This window comes from Poecile atricapillus, chromosome 16 (assembly GCF_030490865.1).
Source record: "Poecile atricapillus isolate bPoeAtr1 chromosome 16, bPoeAtr1.hap1, whole genome shotgun sequence".
In the NCBI taxonomy this organism is placed as follows: Eukaryota; Metazoa; Chordata; class Aves; order Passeriformes; family Paridae; genus Poecile; species Poecile atricapillus.
The window spans coordinates 8517963-8538723 of NC_081264.1; the positions used below are offsets into that span (position 1 = coordinate 8517963).

Genomic DNA, 20761 nt, shown 5'->3' on the forward strand with positions numbered 1-20761 from the left:
AAAAACCCCAAAAGGCCTATGTTCCAGCCCAGGACAGAGGTCCTTAGTCAGCAACACTGGGGAGCTTTACCTTGGTCCTAAATTCCAGTTCTTGCCCTAAACATTTATTTTACGAATAAAAAATGTCACTTGAGATGGACAAGCATCTGAAGAAGAAATTAGATTTCTCTATTAGAAAGGGCATAATAAAATGAACAGTACACAAATGTACAGTGATGTATATACACTAAAAACAGAGCAGGGCAAAACATTTGCAACAGACACGAAGTCTAAGGTCTTTTATTACATTTTATAGATTAAATATATCTTCAGTAGAGTCTCTTTTTAAAACACCCAAAAGGAAAAAATACATTCTTCATGTACATATGAAATACCATGTAGCAGGGACCATGTACAGTGCAAAATATGAACACAGCTACACAGACATCACCACCTTGGATGATTATCAAGCTTTTTCTACAGTAAAATTGGAACAAGTTAACATTTCGGTTTCCAAAGAAAGATCCATACCCTTCCCTTCCATGGCATTTTGTGTGATTGTACAGGAAAGGGTTTAATTTACTTTTTAAAGATATTATAAAATCCTTGCATTGCATGAAAAATTGTTGAACTCCTCAAGCTTTACCACTTTCACACATTTATAATCATAACACATTTTTTTATTGTGATTGCAACCCAACTCCAAGAATCCAGGGAAAAACAGTGATATATATAACCTGGTATAGAGGAAGGAATGAATCAGAACAATGTCCAGGAAACATGTACCCAACATGTACACACACATACACAGAGGGTAGAAGGTAGCAAGGTGTGACAGCGCATCTCCTGTTTGTCACAAGTTTGGAGTGAGGGCATGGGGTTGCACATTTCACTTCGGCAGTAGATCTCTAGCATCTAGTAGGGGATGTCATTCTGGTAGTACTGGATCATGTCATATGTTCTACTCCTAGAGAAGAAAATCGAAACCAGAGGTAAGTAAAAGTTTAAAAAAACACTGCACTCATTGTCAAGAAACATTCATCAAGATCCCACAGAGACAAAACAATGGGTGAAGGAAATCAGCTGCTAATTAAAGCTAGCCCTCCATTCTTTGAAGGCATTGTGAAGGTCCAGTTACTGTTATGGACAGCACAAAACATCCTGCTCTTGTTTAAACTAGTTTTAAAAAGTATTTCCACACTTCTCAGTGTGGCAACAGCATCAGCAGCTTGGATCCTATGTTTGGATAAGCCACAAGCATATCACGTGGCATTTGCAGTTTGTTTTAGGAGAAGGAAATGCATAATGGATGAATCAAGATCAGCAGGGCTGCATGGAGACAGGATTATGTGGAAATAAAAGTCATCTTAATTAAGGAGAATGCTAATAATGAAAATAAAAGTGCAGGGGAAATAACAGCATTAACAGCAGCATGTCTGATGAGTGACTGAACAAACAAATCTTAGCTTGTTACAGATAACTCAATTATATATGGGCAGAACCTTTTCAGGTCACAGATTAACCATGCCATAGGTAGAAAAACTCAAGCTTGTCAGAACTAAGCTGGTTCTGGACATTCACACAGCAGTGTCACTGCCTTCAATCCCCCATTATTAATCCCAGATTCTGAGAAGGTGTACTAGCAAGCACTGAACACCCATTCTAGTGGGGCTGTATCTGAGCCAGTGAGTGGTAATGGTCTCAAGCTGACCCCAAGCACAGAAGGTTGTACTAGACTCTCCAACATATCCACAAAGTCTGTATTATCTAGCATAATAAAACATAACGATTATATTCATTCTTTAGGCTAACCAGCCTTGCTATTTGACCATCTTGGACATACATCTTCCTTCCCGGCACAAAATGGAGGAGATGCAGCACATTCAGAAACAAAGCTGCTATCCTGCACTATCAGAGTATCAACGACTTAAAAATTTTTGGGAACTGACTGATAAAACTCTACTTTTCAGCTCTGCTCAAAGCCTGATGACCTCCCTTTAGCCACAGGGAGAAGACATGCATAGAAGCCAAACCTGTTGCTGAGGAAACAATTCTGGATGATCTTGATGATGAAAGTCGCAGCCTCCCTTTCAGTCATGTTGGGGCTGAACCTGTGTCTATATGCAGAAAATCACAATCAAATAAGAGAAAATTAGTGAGGTTTCTTTTGAACGTGATACAAATATGTCTTTGCACAAGCTCAGCCAGGTATGATTTCACTTGCTGCAAGTACCTACTTCTTGTGAAACCACTTGGTATAAATGACATAACATTTTAATAAAAAACATTTTCCAGTTCACACTTATTGCTAACTTACTTCAACAGCTTGATTGTCTGTCCTCGGAAACAGGGCAGCCCTGTATCCAACATCAGGGTAACCAGTGAGACCACAGCATCCATGTAAGGCCTAGAGAAAAACAGGACAAAAACATTGTAACACTCAAACTCCTGCAGCCTTAGCAGGTAAAGCAGACAAAATGAGGAGTTCAATGAGCTGGATCCCACCTTTTTCTTTAATTAAATCAACACAGATAATCCTCTTACATTTGCTGGTGAAGCTACACCATTGCTTGCATTGGTTAATGCATTAATTAAATGTCACCCCTTTATGCTGGACTGTCATCTGACTCAGAATGCTGCAAGATCAAGTCTCAAGAAGGATTGTGCAAGGTAATGCTTTAGCAAACAACACTTCTTTGGCATCAGAAAGGTGAAGCAGTGCACCAAAACAGTATAGAAGGCTGAAACCAGCAATACCACAGGAACGTATTATCTTTTAATCTTAATTACTCTGTGTAATTCTTTGCTACATCAGCCCAGCTTCCCTTTTCCTTCCTGTCCTCTTGCTCAGTACATTTATTATCTACCAGGCTATTACTCTGCTACTTGAGTGACACATCTGCTTTGCCACAAGAACTTTGTCCAGACTATTTCCCCCCTCAAGGAAACAAAATGATCTTGACAACAAGACAGTAGTTTCTTATTGTATTAACAGTGCACTAAATTGTGTGAGGAAATGTGTGAAATGTCATATTTATAACTTGAATATATAAAATTTAACATAAAGTCAGAAAAAATAGCACAAAGTAAAGCTGTAAAATAGCAGGATTATTACAGTGTTTCAAAGTTTGCAAGATATACCAGGACTATCAACAGGCTCAGACTCCCAACAAATCAACATTTCTTATTATTTATCCTCTCCTCTGGCTTTGGGCATGCAAGAATTCTCACTGTGAGCAGCTAAGAACAACTTACCTGACTGCCAGATAGCCTCTGACACACATCTCCATAAACCATTTGAATGGTGTTGCCTCCATTTTCCCTCCCATTATCATCACCATTTCATCAGTCAGTTTAATGTCAGGCTCCCAGCCCAGGTTTCCACCAGGTGAGCTTTCAAACATGAATCCAAAATCTGTGCACAAAAGGTAAAATGCTTCATAAACTTTGTTGGTTAATTATGTGCTGTTAAAGCTGACAGAAGCAAGAGAGGTAGATTTCATGTATTAATTATAACCATTTTAACTTCAACTGGAAAAAAGCTTTAGTGAAGTGTAAGAATAGTGACAAAAGCATCATCACCATGACATAAGAATAGATGTAATAATGGTGATATCAAATAAACTGCTGAAATATTTGTGCAGTTCCAGAAAAGAAAAGCTAAAGCAGAGATTACAGCCTCACACAATTATATAAATTTACTTGTCAAGTTCAATTCACACCCTTGCAGTGATGAAAAGAATGCAAAGACATATTTCTATAATTACACACATACACACATGTATCCATGCATGAGTACATAAACATGTGTCATCCATACATATATGTGCATGTACTTCCTGAACCTGACAGGACTTTGCAGAGTTAATTTACACAGAAGCAGCCAACACACAACACTTAAAGGGCACAAAAACCTTCCATGTGTGTTTATGAACAGTGAAATCAGTATACAGATGGATCTCAAAGGGGAAATGGCTTATTGTCTGTTATCAGCAATACTTAAGAGCACAAAGCAAAGGCAATAACTGACATTCAGAGGTGCATATGACTGACCAATATGAATGATGTGTCCCTGTTTGTCCAGCATGATGTTGCCATTGTGCCTGTCTTTAATCTGGAGCAGGAACAGCAGCAGACTATAGGCAGCCATACTGCGGATGAAATTATAGCGAGCCTGTACAAACAACAAGTTAAAACAAATCAGAACAACTTACAGAATTTATTAACTCTCCATCAGGAGATGAGACAGATGAACAAAGCTTTTTTCTTTTTTCCATTCATGATTAGTTTGAAGCGATGTCCAATGACATTCTCCATGCATCTATAGCTGCAATTACTTTAGCTAACTCACTAATAGCTTAAAATGGATTATCAGCATCAGGAACTAGATACAGCATTATAGTAGTCATTATGCAATTATTTGTCATTATTTCTTATAGGTAGAATATTTTTCAGCTGATATTTTGCTGTGTTTGCCCACTGATATTTTACCTTCTGGAATGCAAGGGTAGACTCGTCTCCGTATTGCCTTGTAAAATAATCATACATCCCAAAGTCTGTCTGCCTGCCCAGCTGGTCACGGGATGTGCAGTCAGGAATGCACTCAATAACACCACACTGGAGGGGAAGAAGAGGAACAGATTTGTAAAGCATGTTCCCAAATATATTTTGTTCATGGCTCTTGGCCATCATACAGGTTCTCTGGGTAATGTGGGGAAGCCTATAGATCACCAAATACAGAATTTCTCGTTTATTCATTAAAAAAGTATATCCTCTCTTTTAGGATTTCCATGCAACTAAGATAAGCTCTGTGACTTTCCACTGCTTTGTACAATATAGTCCCAGAAATAAAAAACCAAACATTTGCAAGCAGTAAAATTTCAGAGCCAAAAGCTTTAGAAAAGCAGGAAGCAGGAGAGGAAAGAGACATCTTCTATTGCTGGTAAACCAACTATTTGGCATAAGTGATGTGGGCAGTACTTCCTTGTAGCATGTGACTTTTATGTGTGCTGGAAGAAAGTATTTTTGAATTAGGAATTATTTTCTACAGCACTACAGTTAATTGCCCACTTACCCCCGGAGCTGTGGCCACCACTCTATATGGAAACACAAAAAGATCCAGGCCTACCAGCTGAAATATGTTCTTGAAGAGATCAATGATTTGTAAAGCTAACATGTCCTGTCAGACAAGAAAAAAATTGCACAAACATTACAAGGGTTACAGATCATAAACTGCAACATAAACTTGCTCTGAAGAACTCAGAAGTGCACATTAAGTTAAGCAGGTGTGCAGATGTCAAAAAGGGAACTGATAAATGCTGTGTGAGTGGGCAGCAAGCAATACCGATGATTTAACTGCTGACCTAAGAATGAACTGCCTATCAACCTTTCATAAAAGGACTACTAAAAACTCCAGGGATAATAACCAGCATTCCCTCTTAATCAATCAAACTTAAATGTACACTATCCCACCTCAGGAACAACCATGATATTACCAATAGATCAATTGAAAAAGAAAGTCTGTAAAAAAATTTTTAAGGCTTGGTAAACCTGTCTTGACAGAATGGCCTTTACTTCCAAACCAGAATTTCTCTAGGGGTGCAACACAGTTCTCCCTCTCAGTCCATAACTAGCAGAGATTACCAAAGTTCCAAAGAAAAATATTTTTATACTAAAATGATTTTCTTCTTATGTATTATCACGTACAAATCTGTCTCTTCTAAGTGCAAAGCCCAACAGCTTTGTACCTGTCTGCAGTCATCGCCCACTTTAAAGATCGCTGCCTGCCAGCAGATTTTCTCACTATCCTCATCCTCTTCTGCACTTTCATCGATGGAGTCAGAGCGACAACGCAGACCTGCAACAAGAGAACCAACCAAAACCCAGACATGGGCTTTAATTAGTAACTTTCTATCATGACAAGCCCTCTGCACTCAAACCCACAGCATTTTACTGCAGGTGCAGCACAGATATTTCTGCCTTACAAGGTAATTATCATAAGACAGTTCCCTTTGTCTACTGGAATTAGAATATCTCAAATCAGTGATGGTGATTTACCTGATAAATGCCTGCACTGCATTGAGCTAGTCAGCTGGAGACTCCCACGAAATGTCTTGTGAGAGAAAAACTGCCAAAACCTGGATTTTGCTACTATCTAAAAACCCAGAAAAGGCCAGTGATTTATATTTTAGTCTAAAGCAACTGGTATAATTTCTTCAAGAGCCCTATGTGGCATTCTACTTGGGACTTTAAAAAAGATTTAAGTTTTCAGAATTTTCTTCTCTCTTCCTTTGATCCAGTTTACATTCTCAGCTGAACTATGGCAGATAAAGTTCAACATGGAAATAATTTTTCTGCAATGGTACAGGTAACTAAAAGTGGGCAGTTTTAATGGAATTGCTGACTATTAATTGAGTAGTATCAATGATTAAATTGAAGTTACTAACCTTCTTTTTCAAGCTCACTGACTCCACATCGTTTCACTTTAAATTTGGCCAGATAAGGTGCTTTTGCTGCACTAAATTACAATAGAAACAAAGAGGATGATAAGTGTAATTAGCCAAACAAAAATTATAGAAAAATACTTGAATATCATTAATTAACAAGCATATATATATATAAAACAAGAGCATGGTACCTCTGCATGGGAGTTCCTGACTTGTAGTCAATATCCAGAACAATTGCTTCAGGATTACTGGGCAAGTAACAGCCTGCAAAACAAAGCAGACAGCTGAGAACAAATCCACTGGCCAGTGAGACAATGCAAGCTGGACAATAACTGATGTCAATGTCTACAACATCAGTACATAGTTTTGAATTAATGCTAGAGAGAAACTGGAGATTGCAGTCTGTGAGCCACGAAGGATGTGGCATGCTTTGCATTAATGAGAGATTCCCAGAAACTAATAAAATACAATTTTGAGCTAATACTGCAGAACCTGTACCACAGAAAGGTACAGAGAAGATATCTCTTTAGAACAGTCCCGAATTAGATGTGGCAGCAGCCCCAGTGCACTGGGCAGTGCCCTCAGCCACCAACACATGGTAGAAGGTTTGAGACCTGTTGGAGGTCAGGAAAACCATTCATCAAACTCCATTTTGAAGAGAAGATTCAGGTTGGGAAAACACATATTCAAGATTTGAACAGACTCTCAGATATTTCAAGGGGATGCCTGATGGGAGAAAGGGGAGAATTAAAGGAACTGGACATGCTTCATTCCTGAGATAACAAAACTTCTCAAAAACACCACATCTGCTTAAAAACTAAGGTGGTAGAAAGCAAAAGAGTTTATTTATCTTTCCTCTTCAGACATACAATGCTATTTTATCCATGATATCCATTATCTAACTTGCTTTTGGATAAGTTTTAATGCACCATATAGAAATTATTGGATGGGCAAAAATATTTGAATTTTTTTCAAGAGAGAAACAACCAAACAAGAACAGCCACCAGCACCGAAACTGAAATCTCGACAAGCTGCCACTTCTAGGGATTCCAAGATTTGCTTGCAGAAAATAAATAATCATGTTGAATGCAAAAGCCCACAATTTTATGTGACTAAATCACATCTTACCAGGCTGCACTTTCACCTCAGACAGAGCACTCAAACAAGCTTTTTTTCTTTCATCTCCTTTAGGGAATGGCCTAGAAAGATGAATTATCTTTTAATTATCTGCATATTATATATTACTCTACACACTAGCCTCAAATTTGTTTCAAACTGATACAAACAGAGCACAGTTTCTGAAGTACAATACTTACTTGATAATGGCTGAGACATTGGTTATTTTATTAAAGAAATCAAACTCCCGTTGGTAGAACTCCTTGGCTGGGCCAGACAATGAGCCAGTTATCTCCTCCACTAACTGCTCCAGAAGTTCTCCAATGTCAGCTGCATGTGAAAAAAAAGGAAGCATCTGTGTCAGAAGCTTATTTCAGAAAGTAAAATGATATGGGTGATGGAAATAAGAGCCTTTGGACAGTATTCAGAAAAAGGTACTGAGGGAACCAGCACCCTGTCTCTCTTGAAAGACTCAGATCAGGCACTGATGCAGAATGGGCCCTACCTCTATAAATAAAAGAGAATTTCCCAGCTAAAAGGATTCTTCCTGCCAAGCAAGAAGCAGGAACAAGATTTAGTCTGGACTGGGAAAAGGAAAGGAGTCAAGTCAGATTATAAAGTACTCACGATCTTTTTGATGTCCTTCTTCATCCAGGTAGATATTAGTTTTCATGTTCCAGATGAATTGGTGAGCCAAGAGCTGAGATTTGGCAGCTGCCCACAGGATGTATTCCCTAACGTAACCCATCTGCAACCATACGCACACCAATAAGGATCAAAGTTCATTACAACTCTCAGACTCGATATTATTGCTTCTAACAGCTATTCTTCAAACCCAGAAAGTGTTAAATGGATGGACAGAAGACCTCTGCATTCTCAAAAAGACCTGACAGTGTATTTTAAAAGGTAGTGAAGTGAAAACTGTTTTCAGCTTTGTTACTGACCTATTCTGTTATTCTCATCAGCCTTTCCCTACCTCTAGGCCATTTTCCATCTGATCTTTTTGGATTTCAAATATCTTTGAGCTCAGAGCATCTTCTAGTATGTGTACAAAGCACAGTGTAACAGGGACACTGATCTTCCCTAGCATCACTACGTGTTCCTGTAATACCAGAAATCTACACAGTGTCATAGGGACTGTACAGTTAGGTGGCAAGAACTGCATCTGCTGGCACAGTTTCACTGAAATTCTGGAAACTAAGAAGACACTTAAAAAGTTGAAGTGTCCAAGAAAATCATATTCCTGCCAGCAGCCATACTCCCCTTCCTCTACCTGCAACTACTTTTGTAGTCTATAGGTGTTCCCAGAAGTGTTTGACTGATATTAACAGACAGGTGTCTGATGTTCGTGCTCTGCACTGCAGAGTTCTCAAATAACTACAGTCACCCACACTATGGGATGGGAATATGTTCACCTGAAAATAAAGCACTGACCAGAGTTCACTGCCTCACTGGCAGTTCAAATGATCTCACATTAATGAACTCTGAACTTGGTCGTCAAGCTTTGCTTCAGCTTCTGCAAGATAAGGCTGAGATTTGATTTCATATATGTGATGGAGCACAAGACACTCCTGGGTGTCTTCTCTGCCTAACTCCACAGCAAAATTATTAAGGGTAATGATTTAATTTCATTATTGGTTGTCTCATGCAGACCTCCAAAAGCTTTATTCAAACAGAATCCTCACCTGGGGCTTCCCATAACAAAATCTCTTTCCTGACAGATGAGCTACATAGCCTTTCTCAAGTTTATCTGTTCATAAAAGAGGCATATTCAAATCCAGCCAGCTTCTAGAGACAGTAAGTTTTCTACAATTATTATCCTAGACGTAGGATAATAATAAGCAGCATTAGATGATACTTAATTTTGCTTTTATTTACTGCTTTCAATCTAAAAGCTGCATTAAAAATCTGTTTTCTTCACATGCAGCTGATTCATAATCTCACCTTGTCATACCGCAGTGCCTGAACAATCTGTGGAATGTAGAATAAAATGGCATCCTGAAAGAGAAGGGATGGCAGGGTTTTACTGTTCTGTTTTAGTAGTCAGAAGGGAAGATACATACACAGAGGAAAGCTCTTTTCAGTTAGATGATAAACAAAATCCCACTCCCTCTTTATTTTAAACTATGCATGCAACTCTCTCAAATCAAAGTATTCTGTTTAGTTACTCCCTTCAAAAATATAATTAATAATCACGTACTTCACAGTCCCAATAGAAATCTGGGAAGAGCTAAAAAACAGCTTAGAAGAAACAACTTTGTCATTGAGAGAAGAGGCAAAAGAGACAATTTGAGAAGGGCAGTCTGAAGAATTCAGCTTAGTGTATTTGCAAGCTGCAAATAACGTCAGCCAGTTTTACACGGGACATCCCACTCCGCACACGTTCTGCAGCGTGCTGTGCCTGTTTAGTACATGTCTCTCCATGGCATTCAAATGAAACTTGTAGCCACAATGACCAGGGCTGTAACTTCCCCTGGAGTGCTAAGGCTTTCTTGGAGCTCTTCTTACCGGAGGGAAAGATCTCAGGACTTTAACTCCGTACTGGGCTGTCAGAGGGTGAGGTGGATACATGCTGGAGAAGTAGGACAGGCCAGTTGGTGGATCTGTGGGTGCCCAGCACAGAACATGGCTGAGCTCAGGTGCATCAGCATCAATTGTGTGCCAGGTAACCAGGTACTGAAAAAGCAGGTCAGACACATTAGGGGTTTGTAGCACTCGCTGATGTATAGGTACTACACATCAGACAGTAATGCTGTCATCTAGCTCCCTTCCAGCAAGGCAAGTGAAATATGGAACTTTTTTTTTTACAAAACTATGGCTGTTTTATCTACTGCATTTTTTCCATGGAAACCTAGCTGTTGGAATCACCTCACCGCCCAAAACACCAAATGAAGTTACTAAAAGCAAAATCCAGAAGTTCTTGCACGGGGAGAAAGAAGAAAGGATGAGTCATTTTGAAAGGGTCAAAAAAGGTTCAATTTTCCTGTCATCTATTTTACAGGTGATGTACAGAAAGCAGCTCTGACAAGACGGTCCCTCACAGGACTAAAGTGCCTCTCTGCAGATGATCCCTCCTCACTCCCAGGCCTTGGCCTCTGGCTACACAGAAAAGGTTATGCTTGAAATAACTTCAGCAGCAGCATTCATCATGGCTTGGTCCCATGATCTTTTCACTTATTATGCCAAAGGAACAGAAATGCTGGCTGTACTGCAAGTGATGAATTTTGAGCCATTTTGTGTACAGTGAGAATACCCAGAAGCAAAATGTACCATTAGCTAACTGGCTACCTCCTCTTACTGCTGTGATTCTCCCCTCAGCACCCTATTGCTATTCTGTCATTCTCTCCTACCAGAGATATGGGTAGCACTAGAACATACCCTGTGGTAAGTCAAGACTGTATTTTCCAATATATCTGAATGAAATGTGCCTCCTGGGGCCCTGTAACAGTAAAAATATTCACAGGTACCTTTATAGCCTCAGGAACATCACTAACAGCTCCTGGGTCCAACCGGACCAGACGGGTCACTTCTGTTCCAATAGCTTCAGTGTTCTTAAACCTAAGTATAACCAGAAACACAATAACATTATTAGAAAATTTTGATGGTTTCTTCTACTTCTGTGAAGATGAGGATAGCAGAAGGCAGAAAACTATATGCTCGATAAACAAATAGTCCAACTACAAAATAAGGCACATCAAATATGCTGTGGAAAGAGAGTTCTGAAATCCAGTCCTCATCCAGCTGTATTTCAGCCCACTTCCACTAGGTGGATTCTTGGCTGAAGTATTCTGTCTGGGATTCTACAGCAACCAGTGTACAGGACCCTACTTGGCAAAAACTATCACTGTTGTAAGGGGGAAAGAATTTCCTTTCCCTTCCAGAGCCAACTATGCTAATTCTCCTGTTACACTGAAGTGCAAGCCAGTATCTAGCTAAAACACTGCATTCCAAGATACTTCTAGCACTGCTTGAATGTTATGCTTGCTAATGGCCTGAATGCTATTAAAAAACAAACCTGATTTCTTCTGAATCAAACACTGTCTAAGTGCTGGCAAAGAGCAGATGGTAGGAAAGGCTTCATTAGTGACTGAGACAAATGAGTCTATTAAGTAATGTAGTTCTTTTCAAAGGTCTCAAACAGTTGTGACAGTATGTGAGAAGCTGCAACCAGCAGCAAGTGCTATCAGTACTTACTGTAAATACTCACTCAACTTCTAAGGCAGCAGTAATTGCATCAGTTGTTTCTTTTGATGTATCTCACCTGGTAGGCAGCTGCACAGCAAGATGAGGAGAAATGCTCCAAGCCAGATTCACATTATCCTTCCACTGCTTCTCACTAAGACTGATGTATTTAGACCTCCAGTTTGCTACACTACTCTCTCCAGTTTGATCCAACTCTAGCTCAGGGGAAGACAGTGGATTGTACCATGTGATCAAGCGTTCAATCTCAGTAGCCTGAGGGAAAAAGGAAAGAAAAGGGTTTTCTGGAAGAAGCAAAACACTCCCAATCACATATCAGTTTATATATCCTGCAACAATAAGAGGGTCTTAGAAATTCATGCAGTTTGCCCATCCTGATGACTCACCAGCAATGACAGCAGTAACGTCCTGCGCTTCATGTAGTACTTGTGCAGCTGTGTCCCCCTGTTTGTCTTCTTGGACATTCCTGGAGAAAAGGATTAAAAAGATTTCAGTGGATTTTGTTCAGTAGGTTAAACTGTACTTTCAGACTGTCCACACCTGGAAACATGAACACAGAACTGAATAACCCCAGGACACCTGTAACTTAGAGTGGCAGCAGGGAGTCTGCTCTGCAGCCACTCATTATGCAGGTGTTCTTTGAATCTATGGAGTACAACAGGCTACAGAGGTATCACTGTAGCCAGCAGCGCATTCACTTCAGGAACACGACAGCCTACTAAAAAGAAAGAGTATGTAGCTTTAGATTTGTACAAAAACACAGTCCATGATCTAATGTCACTCTGCTGTCCCCAAAAAGCACGAGGGGCATGTATCCACAAAGCAAAAATTTCATTACAGGATTTCAGTATGTCTTGACCTCTTCCAGTCTTATTTCTCCTGCATAACAGAATTGAACATCCTATCAGAAAACTCAGGTGATTTCAGGTTACACTCAAAAAAATACCTGATTTTTTAGATATGGTTGACATGCCACTGGACAAAGGATAAGTATTTATCCATCCTTGTGTAGCCTGCTGCCGAGATCCAACATTGATATCCAGGTTGCTCCTGGTGTCTTGATTATCTAAGAACAGAGCACAGATCTGGTGTGGAATCCAATCAAAGAAACCAGACATTTTTAAAACAGTACTTAAAGGAACTCACCAGGTGGCACAAGTTGGCTGGCAGTCAGATACTTCTTGTCTGAGAACATTGCTGTCCAAAACTTGATCAATATGCTGATATCCTCACGGAGCCTCTTTTCCCCTTGTGTAGGGAACTTTGAAGGACAACTTGAAGAAATCACACAAATAATTTGATGTTGAATGCATTAGGCGGAAAAAAACTCTCAGCAGTCAAAAACCCTCACCAACCTAATCAAGTAGTATTTCTTATTCTGACTGAAATCTACAAGGATGAGACCACACATCACTACATTTTATCCTCATGGATTTATTATATCTGACTGAAGAGCACAAACTTCCAATTTTAACTGAAAATTAAGGCAGCAGTCTGTCAGCATCCTGGATTCATTTGAAAGTTAATATTAGGACTGACTGACCTCCTCACATTCAGACATTGCTATCAATTAAATTTTCTTTTGTGCCTGTGTCAAATGTTGGAAGAATCAGATTCTGTGTGGCTGTATTTTAAAACAATGAAACTGTATTTCAGCCACACAAACTCTAACAGCAGTTCTTTAACCAGTATAAATCTAGATATAATTTTGAGCACTGAATAAACTTCAAAATAAGGAAAAAAGGGAAAATAACAGAAACATTCCTGCTTTTTAAATCACACATAAAATCTGAAACTAATATCTAAGCTATCTGTGAGATAATTTATGAACCATACCAAAGCACAAGACAAGTTTCTGTTAAAGTGTTTAAAAAAGGAAAGGAAGAAAAAATCACTAGAAGAGAAAGACAGCTGCTGCTTTGAAGTATCACTGAAGGTTCAGGAAAAACACAAACACATTTTCAGTGAGTTGTTTCAAATAAAAGAGTACCTGAAATAATCAAAGGCAGTTGAATAAATCTTTTCTCTCAAAACGTTTCGGATAGTTGCATTTGGAACCACATCAGCATGCAGCAAAGACAAACCCAGGGTCAGCAACCTAATGAGCAAAATAGAGAATGGAAATATTGGCTCTTCCAAAATGGTGACCAATGTACCACCAAGTAAACCACAACTACAACTGTAACTGTAGCCTCACAAGTGTCTGTTTCAGAGCTCTTGGCAACCTGTTCACATTATCATCAATGTGTTTTAAAGCTGTAACTGCTGAATCACAGAAAGTGAGAGCCTTCAAGTCACAGAAAGTGAAAATAACTGATGAAGCAAAGACTAGATTCATTACTAGATCCATGATGTAGGCAATTCCCTATATGAAATCATCCCATGAAATTTCCTGAAACACCAAAAAATTACTTTCAAGCTGAAGCGATCAACTTCTGCTTTGAAAACAGAGCTTAGACTGCATCACTGCAGGCTTTTAAAGCAATCCTCAGCACTTGAAGCCAAGGACAAGTTAAACACATAATGTTTAGTTGCTTTCTCCATCTCTCTATAATCTTATTTCTTCTCCCTATAATCTTATTTCTTCTTTCTGTTTATTCTTCTTCTTTCCAAAAGGAAAAACCCAAAAGCACTCACTTAAATCGGGGCCCAATGGCTGCCACGTGCCGGTTCAAGCTGCCTTTTGCTCCCCCGATGTTCAGGGACAGGGACCGCTGCAGCAGGCTGGAGAAGATCTCGATTTGGTCAGAACTGCAGTATTTGGCTATTTCAAACCTCTGCACCAAAAACTGAGAAGAAGAGACAGATATACTATGTCTCCTTTGACCTTTTTGAATTTCAAACCCCATCCCCAGACTTCTCTGTTTTGAACACCCTTCTCCCCCTCAATGATTATGCTCATCTAAACAGAATGTCTCTCCTGGCTGTTAGCAAGACTCCAGTCCTTTCCCAAATCACAGCAACAGGAAATACAGACTGCCCACAGGTGGGACATTCAGAAGAAAAACACACCTCTATCCAGATGTAATGTGGGGTCACCTCTGGTGGACAAGGCCTTGGCTGGCTCTCCTCTGAGGCTGCTAATGGATCTGCTTCTTTCTGCTCTGCAGAAAACAGCCCAACTTTCTGCTCCACTGTCATTTGCCAGGCTCCTGCCATTTCCCGCATGAACTGCAGAAAGGAAGGTGACAGTGCTTCCTGTTTCAAGAGCATCCTCTTATGTGGAAAGCACAATCTTTCCCCACAGCACACACAAGAACCTGCTGCATCAATTAAACTTCACTGCAGTGCTGATGGAGAGGCAGAGACAAGTCTATACATCCAATCTAAAATAAAATGTTTCTTTCATAGAAGGAAGAGAGGACTCCCCCAGAATCTCAGCTAGTAACAGAAAGACTAAAGGCAGCAGCAACCAGGCACTGTATTTGTTGAGGAGACTGAACTGTTAGATCAGCCCATGCTGTCCATCCTCCTGCTCTACTAAAGGTTGTGAGCCCAGCAGACACAAGTACATGCCAGGTTCCTGTGACCTGCAGGACATGGTTTGGCCCCTGAGCACACTGAACACACTCTGGTTGACCAAGCACAACATAAAGATGGCACATCATTCAGTTTTGCTGATCCTGCTCTCAGAAGGAGTAAGGGGGCTAAACAACCGAGGGTGCTTCTCTGTTCTCTTCAACCAGATACAAAGACATTTCCCCAAATGTCCAATCGAAAAAAAATGAAACTGATGCTTAAGAAGTTAACCACTGAAACATGCACATAAACTCAACTAAGTAAATTCAGATGGATGATTATCTCCAGCAAGTGAAATTTACTTGGTGCTCTCTAAGCAAAGCAATTACCAGCTTTCTCAGCTGTGTGGACTGTCACTACACCATGCTGAGTTACTTTATTAGTATTACAATGATCCCCATCTCACAAAACACAACTGGTTTAGCCTGTTACAGGATTAGGACATTTGCAAGCCCATGTTTTTATGTAATGGTGCAATACCAGACACCAGAGGCTGATTAATGAACAGGGACACTGGTTTCTCTTTGTTTTAAAACACCATTCTATAGTTTGTGATTAACAGCTCAGGCATCAGGCATCCCATCAGCAAAGTAAAATCTACAGCTGGAATTCTAACAGGTTTCTTTTGCTGTAACATCCATGCTGTTGAGAAAGGTCTGTTTCCCACCATTTACCTCATGGGGGTGCTCTGACTTCCAGTAATACTGGAACAGAGTATTCCTAGCAGGCTAAAGTGATTAACAGTGCATTTAAACATCCTTGACACAGATTCAAAATATCTGTGAATCTCTCAAAATCTTCTCTCTTCCCTCTCGAAGAGACAGAGAATGAGTAGTTATATCGCTTCCTACCGGCACTTCTATTCCATTCTTGGCAGCAAGCAGCCACTCCCAGCAAGCAATTGCTGTTTCCATGCCATGTTCATTGAACATTCGAAGGGGTCCCCAACACAGATGATGAAGGAGCTGGGGATCACAGTCTGAAAACAAACATTCATTCAGATTTCTCCAACAAAACAACTACTTTCCATATCAGCATGAAACTGGTGTGCATCATAGGTAATAATCAGTTCCGAATATAAATAGCTTCTGGTTTAATGAAGGAGGCTTTTCCCCAATATAAGCTTAATTGAAAAAATTCAAACACAGTTTTGCTGCAAGTTGATGCAAACTGGGATGGTATATGGATAGTTTTTGTAGTTTATTATTCTTGGCATTCACTGTCAGAAAGCAGAACTCCATTTGGTTTTCATTACCTTTGCTGCTTATTAGCAGTGCAGTCAACTTAAACATGGCCTGGGTGTAGAATTCAGTATTGCTTGACTCAAGAGCAGCATTCAGCTCTTTGACCATCATTTTATTCAGGTCAGATGTTCGTCCTGTGGCATTTGAGAACTGAATCATTCCAGAAACCTGTAAAATTTAGGGGGGTTTTCAACAGAGAACAGTATTTTTAGGAATCCAGTTAAGTATTGGTCATGTGCTGATTAGGGAGCTCCACAAACACAGGCATCTTTTGTTATTACTTTACCAAATCTTAGCTTCATCTGCAATCTAATCTTTAGCTTTATCTAACCTTTAGCTTTATCAGCAAGACCAACAGTGAAATGATCTGTTTAATAACTTAGGAAAATTATACTCTTTATCCTGAAGGAATTTAGAGGCTATGTTTCATTTAACATAGACCCATACACCAGTAAAGGTTGGAAGGACATCATCCCCTGAGAAGTGATACCAGAGCTTCTGGACACCCCACATTCATGAGAAATCCTGTACTTACCTCCCCTGCATAACGGTTGCGCAAGTTAAGAGAAGCCATGAAATTGGAGTAGTCCTTCTTCACACAAGTTGGTCTTTCAGTTAGCTGGGTTGCCTATGGCCAGACCACAACAAGGTGTTTATACTGTTCAAATCAGATCAAACATGTATCAACATATCAAACCATTTGTCTCTTTATCTTTGTATTCCTTCACATATGTTTTAAATTTCCTTATGCTCGTAATCAGAATAGTATCTGAGAGTAGGACTGTTATGTACAACGGTACCAGGACTGATCAAAAGCAAATAAGGAGTATGTGTATTTTTTCCATGGACACAGGATCACAGAATATCCTGAGCTGGGAGGGACCAACAGGGATCATTGAGGCCCTGCACAGGACAAACCCAGCAGTCACACCACACCATTGGGATCGCTATCCAAACACTTCAAGAACTCTGTCAGTCTTGGTGCTGTGACCATTTCCCTGGGGAGCCATGCCCAACCACCCTCGGAATGAAGAATCTTTTCCTAACACCCAGCCTTAAACCTCCCCTGACACAGCTTCATGACATTGCCTCGGGTCCTGTCACTGGTCAGCAGAGAGGAGATCAGCGCCTGCCCCTCTGCTGCCCCTTGTGAGGAAGTTTTAGGCAGCAATGAGGTCTCTCTTTAGCCCTCTCATTTGTCAAGGTCTCTCTGCAGGTGCACAAAGGAACAAACAATACTCACGCCCAGAGTGGTGTTCTGCCTGTTGTAGCCTGCAAAGTGCAAAACACTTTCTGTAGCCATGGCCAGTCCAGTGTGCTGGGACAACCCTGATACCCAGTTCTGATGTTTGTTTAGGTACTCCTGGAAAAAAACCAAACTCCATAATGACTTTTGATTATCTTCAAAACAAGGCAGCTCATAAGCAAGTGCTGTATCACTGCAAACTACAGGAAACTTAATTATACACGATTGTGACAAAAGACTGTTTCTACTCATCCCTTCCAGGCATTGTTCCCCTGGCAATAAGATTTTCTGAATGTCCTCCTAAACACAGAAAGAGTAAGACTCTTTCTGTATTCAAAATTAATAAAGTTGTCAAAATAAATGCTTGAAGGCTGCAATCTTCTCTTAAAAGAATCACTTCTGACAAAAAAACCCTTATGAGATGAAGTGTTTTGGACTACAAGGAAGAAGAGAATGTAATTGTCCTTTCACACACAGAATCCCTTGAGGCTCCTTTCTTTAGGGGAGGAAATATAAACTTCAGGTAGATTTGCAGTGTTCAAGATCTACAAAAATCAAATTTTCACATCAGCAGGCCCATTACCTGTAGATGAGATTTTGTAACAGAGGGAGCCCATTTCATTGCCTCTTGCAGAATCATCCCACAGCGTGCAGCAAAGTCCTTGACTATACTCTAGAATAAAAAGCATCAACACAATCAGTAAAATACAGGACATTTAACATGAGGCACTGGTTCTAATGGTGTAATAAATAACATAGGGAGCAAGACAGTTGCAACAACATGACAAAGTTAAAATTTCTGTAACAGATAAATATGCCCTTGATTAGAAAAGAACTGTCACACTTTAGGTCAAGTAAAATAGTAAAATTAAGAAAAACATAAATATTGAGTGTCATATCCTATTAGAAAAATCTTACCTAGGGAAGTACTTTTAAAAAATGACCATTCAGAGTAGCTCACTAATTTATCTCAAGCTACAAAATGAGGTATTATTTCATTCTTTGATAACTCAAGGAGAGCCACCCACCTCTCTGGCTTCATGTGTGTCAGGGACCGTTATTCTGTAGGGAGCATCAGGAATGTCATAGTATGGTTGGTCCTTGTGAATGTCCTAAACAGAAACAATTATCAACTCTCAGTAAGAAAAACATCATCATCACTTGACATTAACACTACAGGTAGCAAACAAGAAGCCTGATTACCAAACCTTTTCTGCTAACATTTGCTCTCAATTTAAATAGCTCTAAAAGCAACAGTTGCAGTTTGATTTCTGGAATAAATAATTTGAAAAATCCAAAGCACTCTTCTCAACATTTAGTATAAAAATAAAATTCTATAAAGCATTTCCATCTTCAAAAATTCTAGCATGTAACAGAGTCAGGAAATATGGACACACATACACAGACTGGAGAGAATACCATCTGCAAACCTTAATTCATAGAAGACCAAACTAACCACAAACCAGAAAAACACCACTGAATCTTTATTTCGAATGATACATTTCAACAACTATAAACCACATCTGACAATAACTTTTAAGCACTAGTTTTACTACTTATTTAATAGGATTGTGAAGATATTTCTTACTTCACAGAATTTAAAATTAAGATTTTATCAATCTTAGTAAAAGGAAAGCCAAATTACAAACTCAATTAAATATCAAATAAATGCAGAACAAATAATAAAAAAAAAAGTTCTAGGAAAGAAGAGCACTTACTGCACTAAGGGACAGAGACAATGTCTGCAGAATATCTAGCATAGTCTTCAGCACGGTTCCACTCCACAGCAAATGAGGAAATCTACAGCAAGACAGAATTAAGAAACACAGTAAACATGGAGAGCTGAGGAAGGCCATTATTTTATCAAGGGAGCTGCTCAAAGAGCCAGCTTTATACATCCCTAGGTATGCTCATGCTCAACAGAAGCCACAAAGACTGCCATGATTCACAACAGCCTGGCTTTATCCAGAGCTAAAAGCTGAGGAGAGCTATTGCACAGCAGTTGAGATTGCATTTCTATCATGGGCACTTTGCTTTGCTCCACCCATGTATCCCCACCATGGGAATACTAAACAGACACACATTTTAACCAGGGGTTTCAGAGCTCAGGCTAGAGATACCATTGAATGTAATTTTTCAAGGAGACGTTTCAGCATTAGTAGCAGCCAAGAAATCCACTTGAGCAGTGCCACCAAGTGCCTAAGCAACCACTAAACAGGCACTGTGAAAAGAGAAACATGGCATCTACACTCACTTGTCTACCAGTCCAGATAAGTATTTGTCTGCAACTCTCCTGATCCTCTTGTGAATGTGGTTGAAATTCACCAGCAAGAACTGTGCATGTCTCTCCAGCTCCTCTTCATTCTCCTTAGTTTTAGGCTAAAAACATGCCAAAGAGAAGTATGAAGCTCTTAAAGGAACAGACAAACTCACTTTCATAAACTGAAATGAGAACATTCATACAAATTCAAAATTCTAGTATCCAGGTAACCTACTTTATCAGCCATCATTGTCAGGAAAGCTTCAAACACCTTATCAGCAACAGCTATCACACACTGCATCATGCCTAAGGAGTGGAGAGAAGTGACAGATTTCATTGTCAAAATTACATTTGTTTTATAAACCAGACTTAACAGTTAAAAAAGTGTTTATGTTTACTCAGCCAATATTGAACTTGTTTCAAAACAAAACCAGTGCTCTTGGCAAGAATAAAGCAGCAGCAATCTGGTGAACATGATTCACTTTGTTATATAGCTGCTTAATTTGTTTCTGCTTTGCAGGCCTGGAGGTAATTTCCTTATACCACAAGTTGAGAGGAAATCTAGACAGGTAAATCTTACCAGACTTGTCTTTCTGAATTGCTTTATCTTCAAAATAGCAAAACATGACTTGGAAGCGATCTTGGTCAGTTGAACGCAGCACCCTAGGGAAGGAGAGTTTTTTACATTGGCATGGTTGGGGTTTTATTTTATTTTTTGTTTCAGGTTTTGTTTATTTCAGATTGTTCTTGT

The 20761-nt window shown here is 39.6% G+C and overlaps 1 protein-coding gene across 2 annotated transcripts in view; it reads right to left on the reverse strand.

Moving 5' to 3' along the window:
• Positions 1-250: 250 nt before the first annotated feature.
• Positions 251-20761, reverse strand: part of PI4KA (phosphatidylinositol 4-kinase alpha) — a 54250-nt gene continuing 33739 nt past the window's right edge. For both annotated transcript variants that reach the window (XM_058851221.1, XM_058851222.1), the window contains exons 23-55: positions 20591-20673; positions 20246-20316; positions 20005-20129; positions 19469-19550; positions 18779-18862; positions 18334-18423; positions 17748-17867; positions 17040-17132; positions 16516-16672; positions 16112-16239; positions 14754-14912; positions 14379-14530; positions 13732-13839; positions 12888-13015; positions 12688-12807; positions 12128-12207; positions 11803-11996; positions 11009-11099; positions 10050-10217; positions 9486-9539; positions 8169-8289; positions 7742-7871; positions 7554-7624; positions 6617-6689; positions 6426-6496; positions 5727-5836; positions 5054-5158; positions 4471-4596; positions 4033-4153; positions 3235-3394; positions 2297-2386; positions 2013-2096; positions 251-946 (exon numbers count right to left, since the gene is read on the reverse strand). In XM_058851221.1, coding sequence (XP_058707204.1) covers positions 895-946; positions 2013-2096; positions 2297-2386; positions 3235-3394; positions 4033-4153; positions 4471-4596; positions 5054-5158; positions 5727-5836; positions 6426-6496; positions 6617-6689; positions 7554-7624; positions 7742-7871; positions 8169-8289; positions 9486-9539; positions 10050-10217; positions 11009-11099; positions 11803-11996; positions 12128-12207; positions 12688-12807; positions 12888-13015; positions 13732-13839; positions 14379-14530; positions 14754-14912; positions 16112-16239; positions 16516-16672; positions 17040-17132; positions 17748-17867; positions 18334-18423; positions 18779-18862; positions 19469-19550; positions 20005-20129; positions 20246-20316; positions 20591-20673 — 3601 coding nt within the window. In that variant the 3' untranslated portion in view covers positions 251-894. The remainder of the gene's footprint in view (positions 947-2012; positions 2097-2296; positions 2387-3234; positions 3395-4032; positions 4154-4470; positions 4597-5053; positions 5159-5726; positions 5837-6425; positions 6497-6616; positions 6690-7553; positions 7625-7741; positions 7872-8168; positions 8290-9485; positions 9540-10049; positions 10218-11008; positions 11100-11802; positions 11997-12127; positions 12208-12687; positions 12808-12887; positions 13016-13731; positions 13840-14378; positions 14531-14753; positions 14913-16111; positions 16240-16515; positions 16673-17039; positions 17133-17747; positions 17868-18333; positions 18424-18778; positions 18863-19468; positions 19551-20004; positions 20130-20245; positions 20317-20590; positions 20674-20761) is intronic.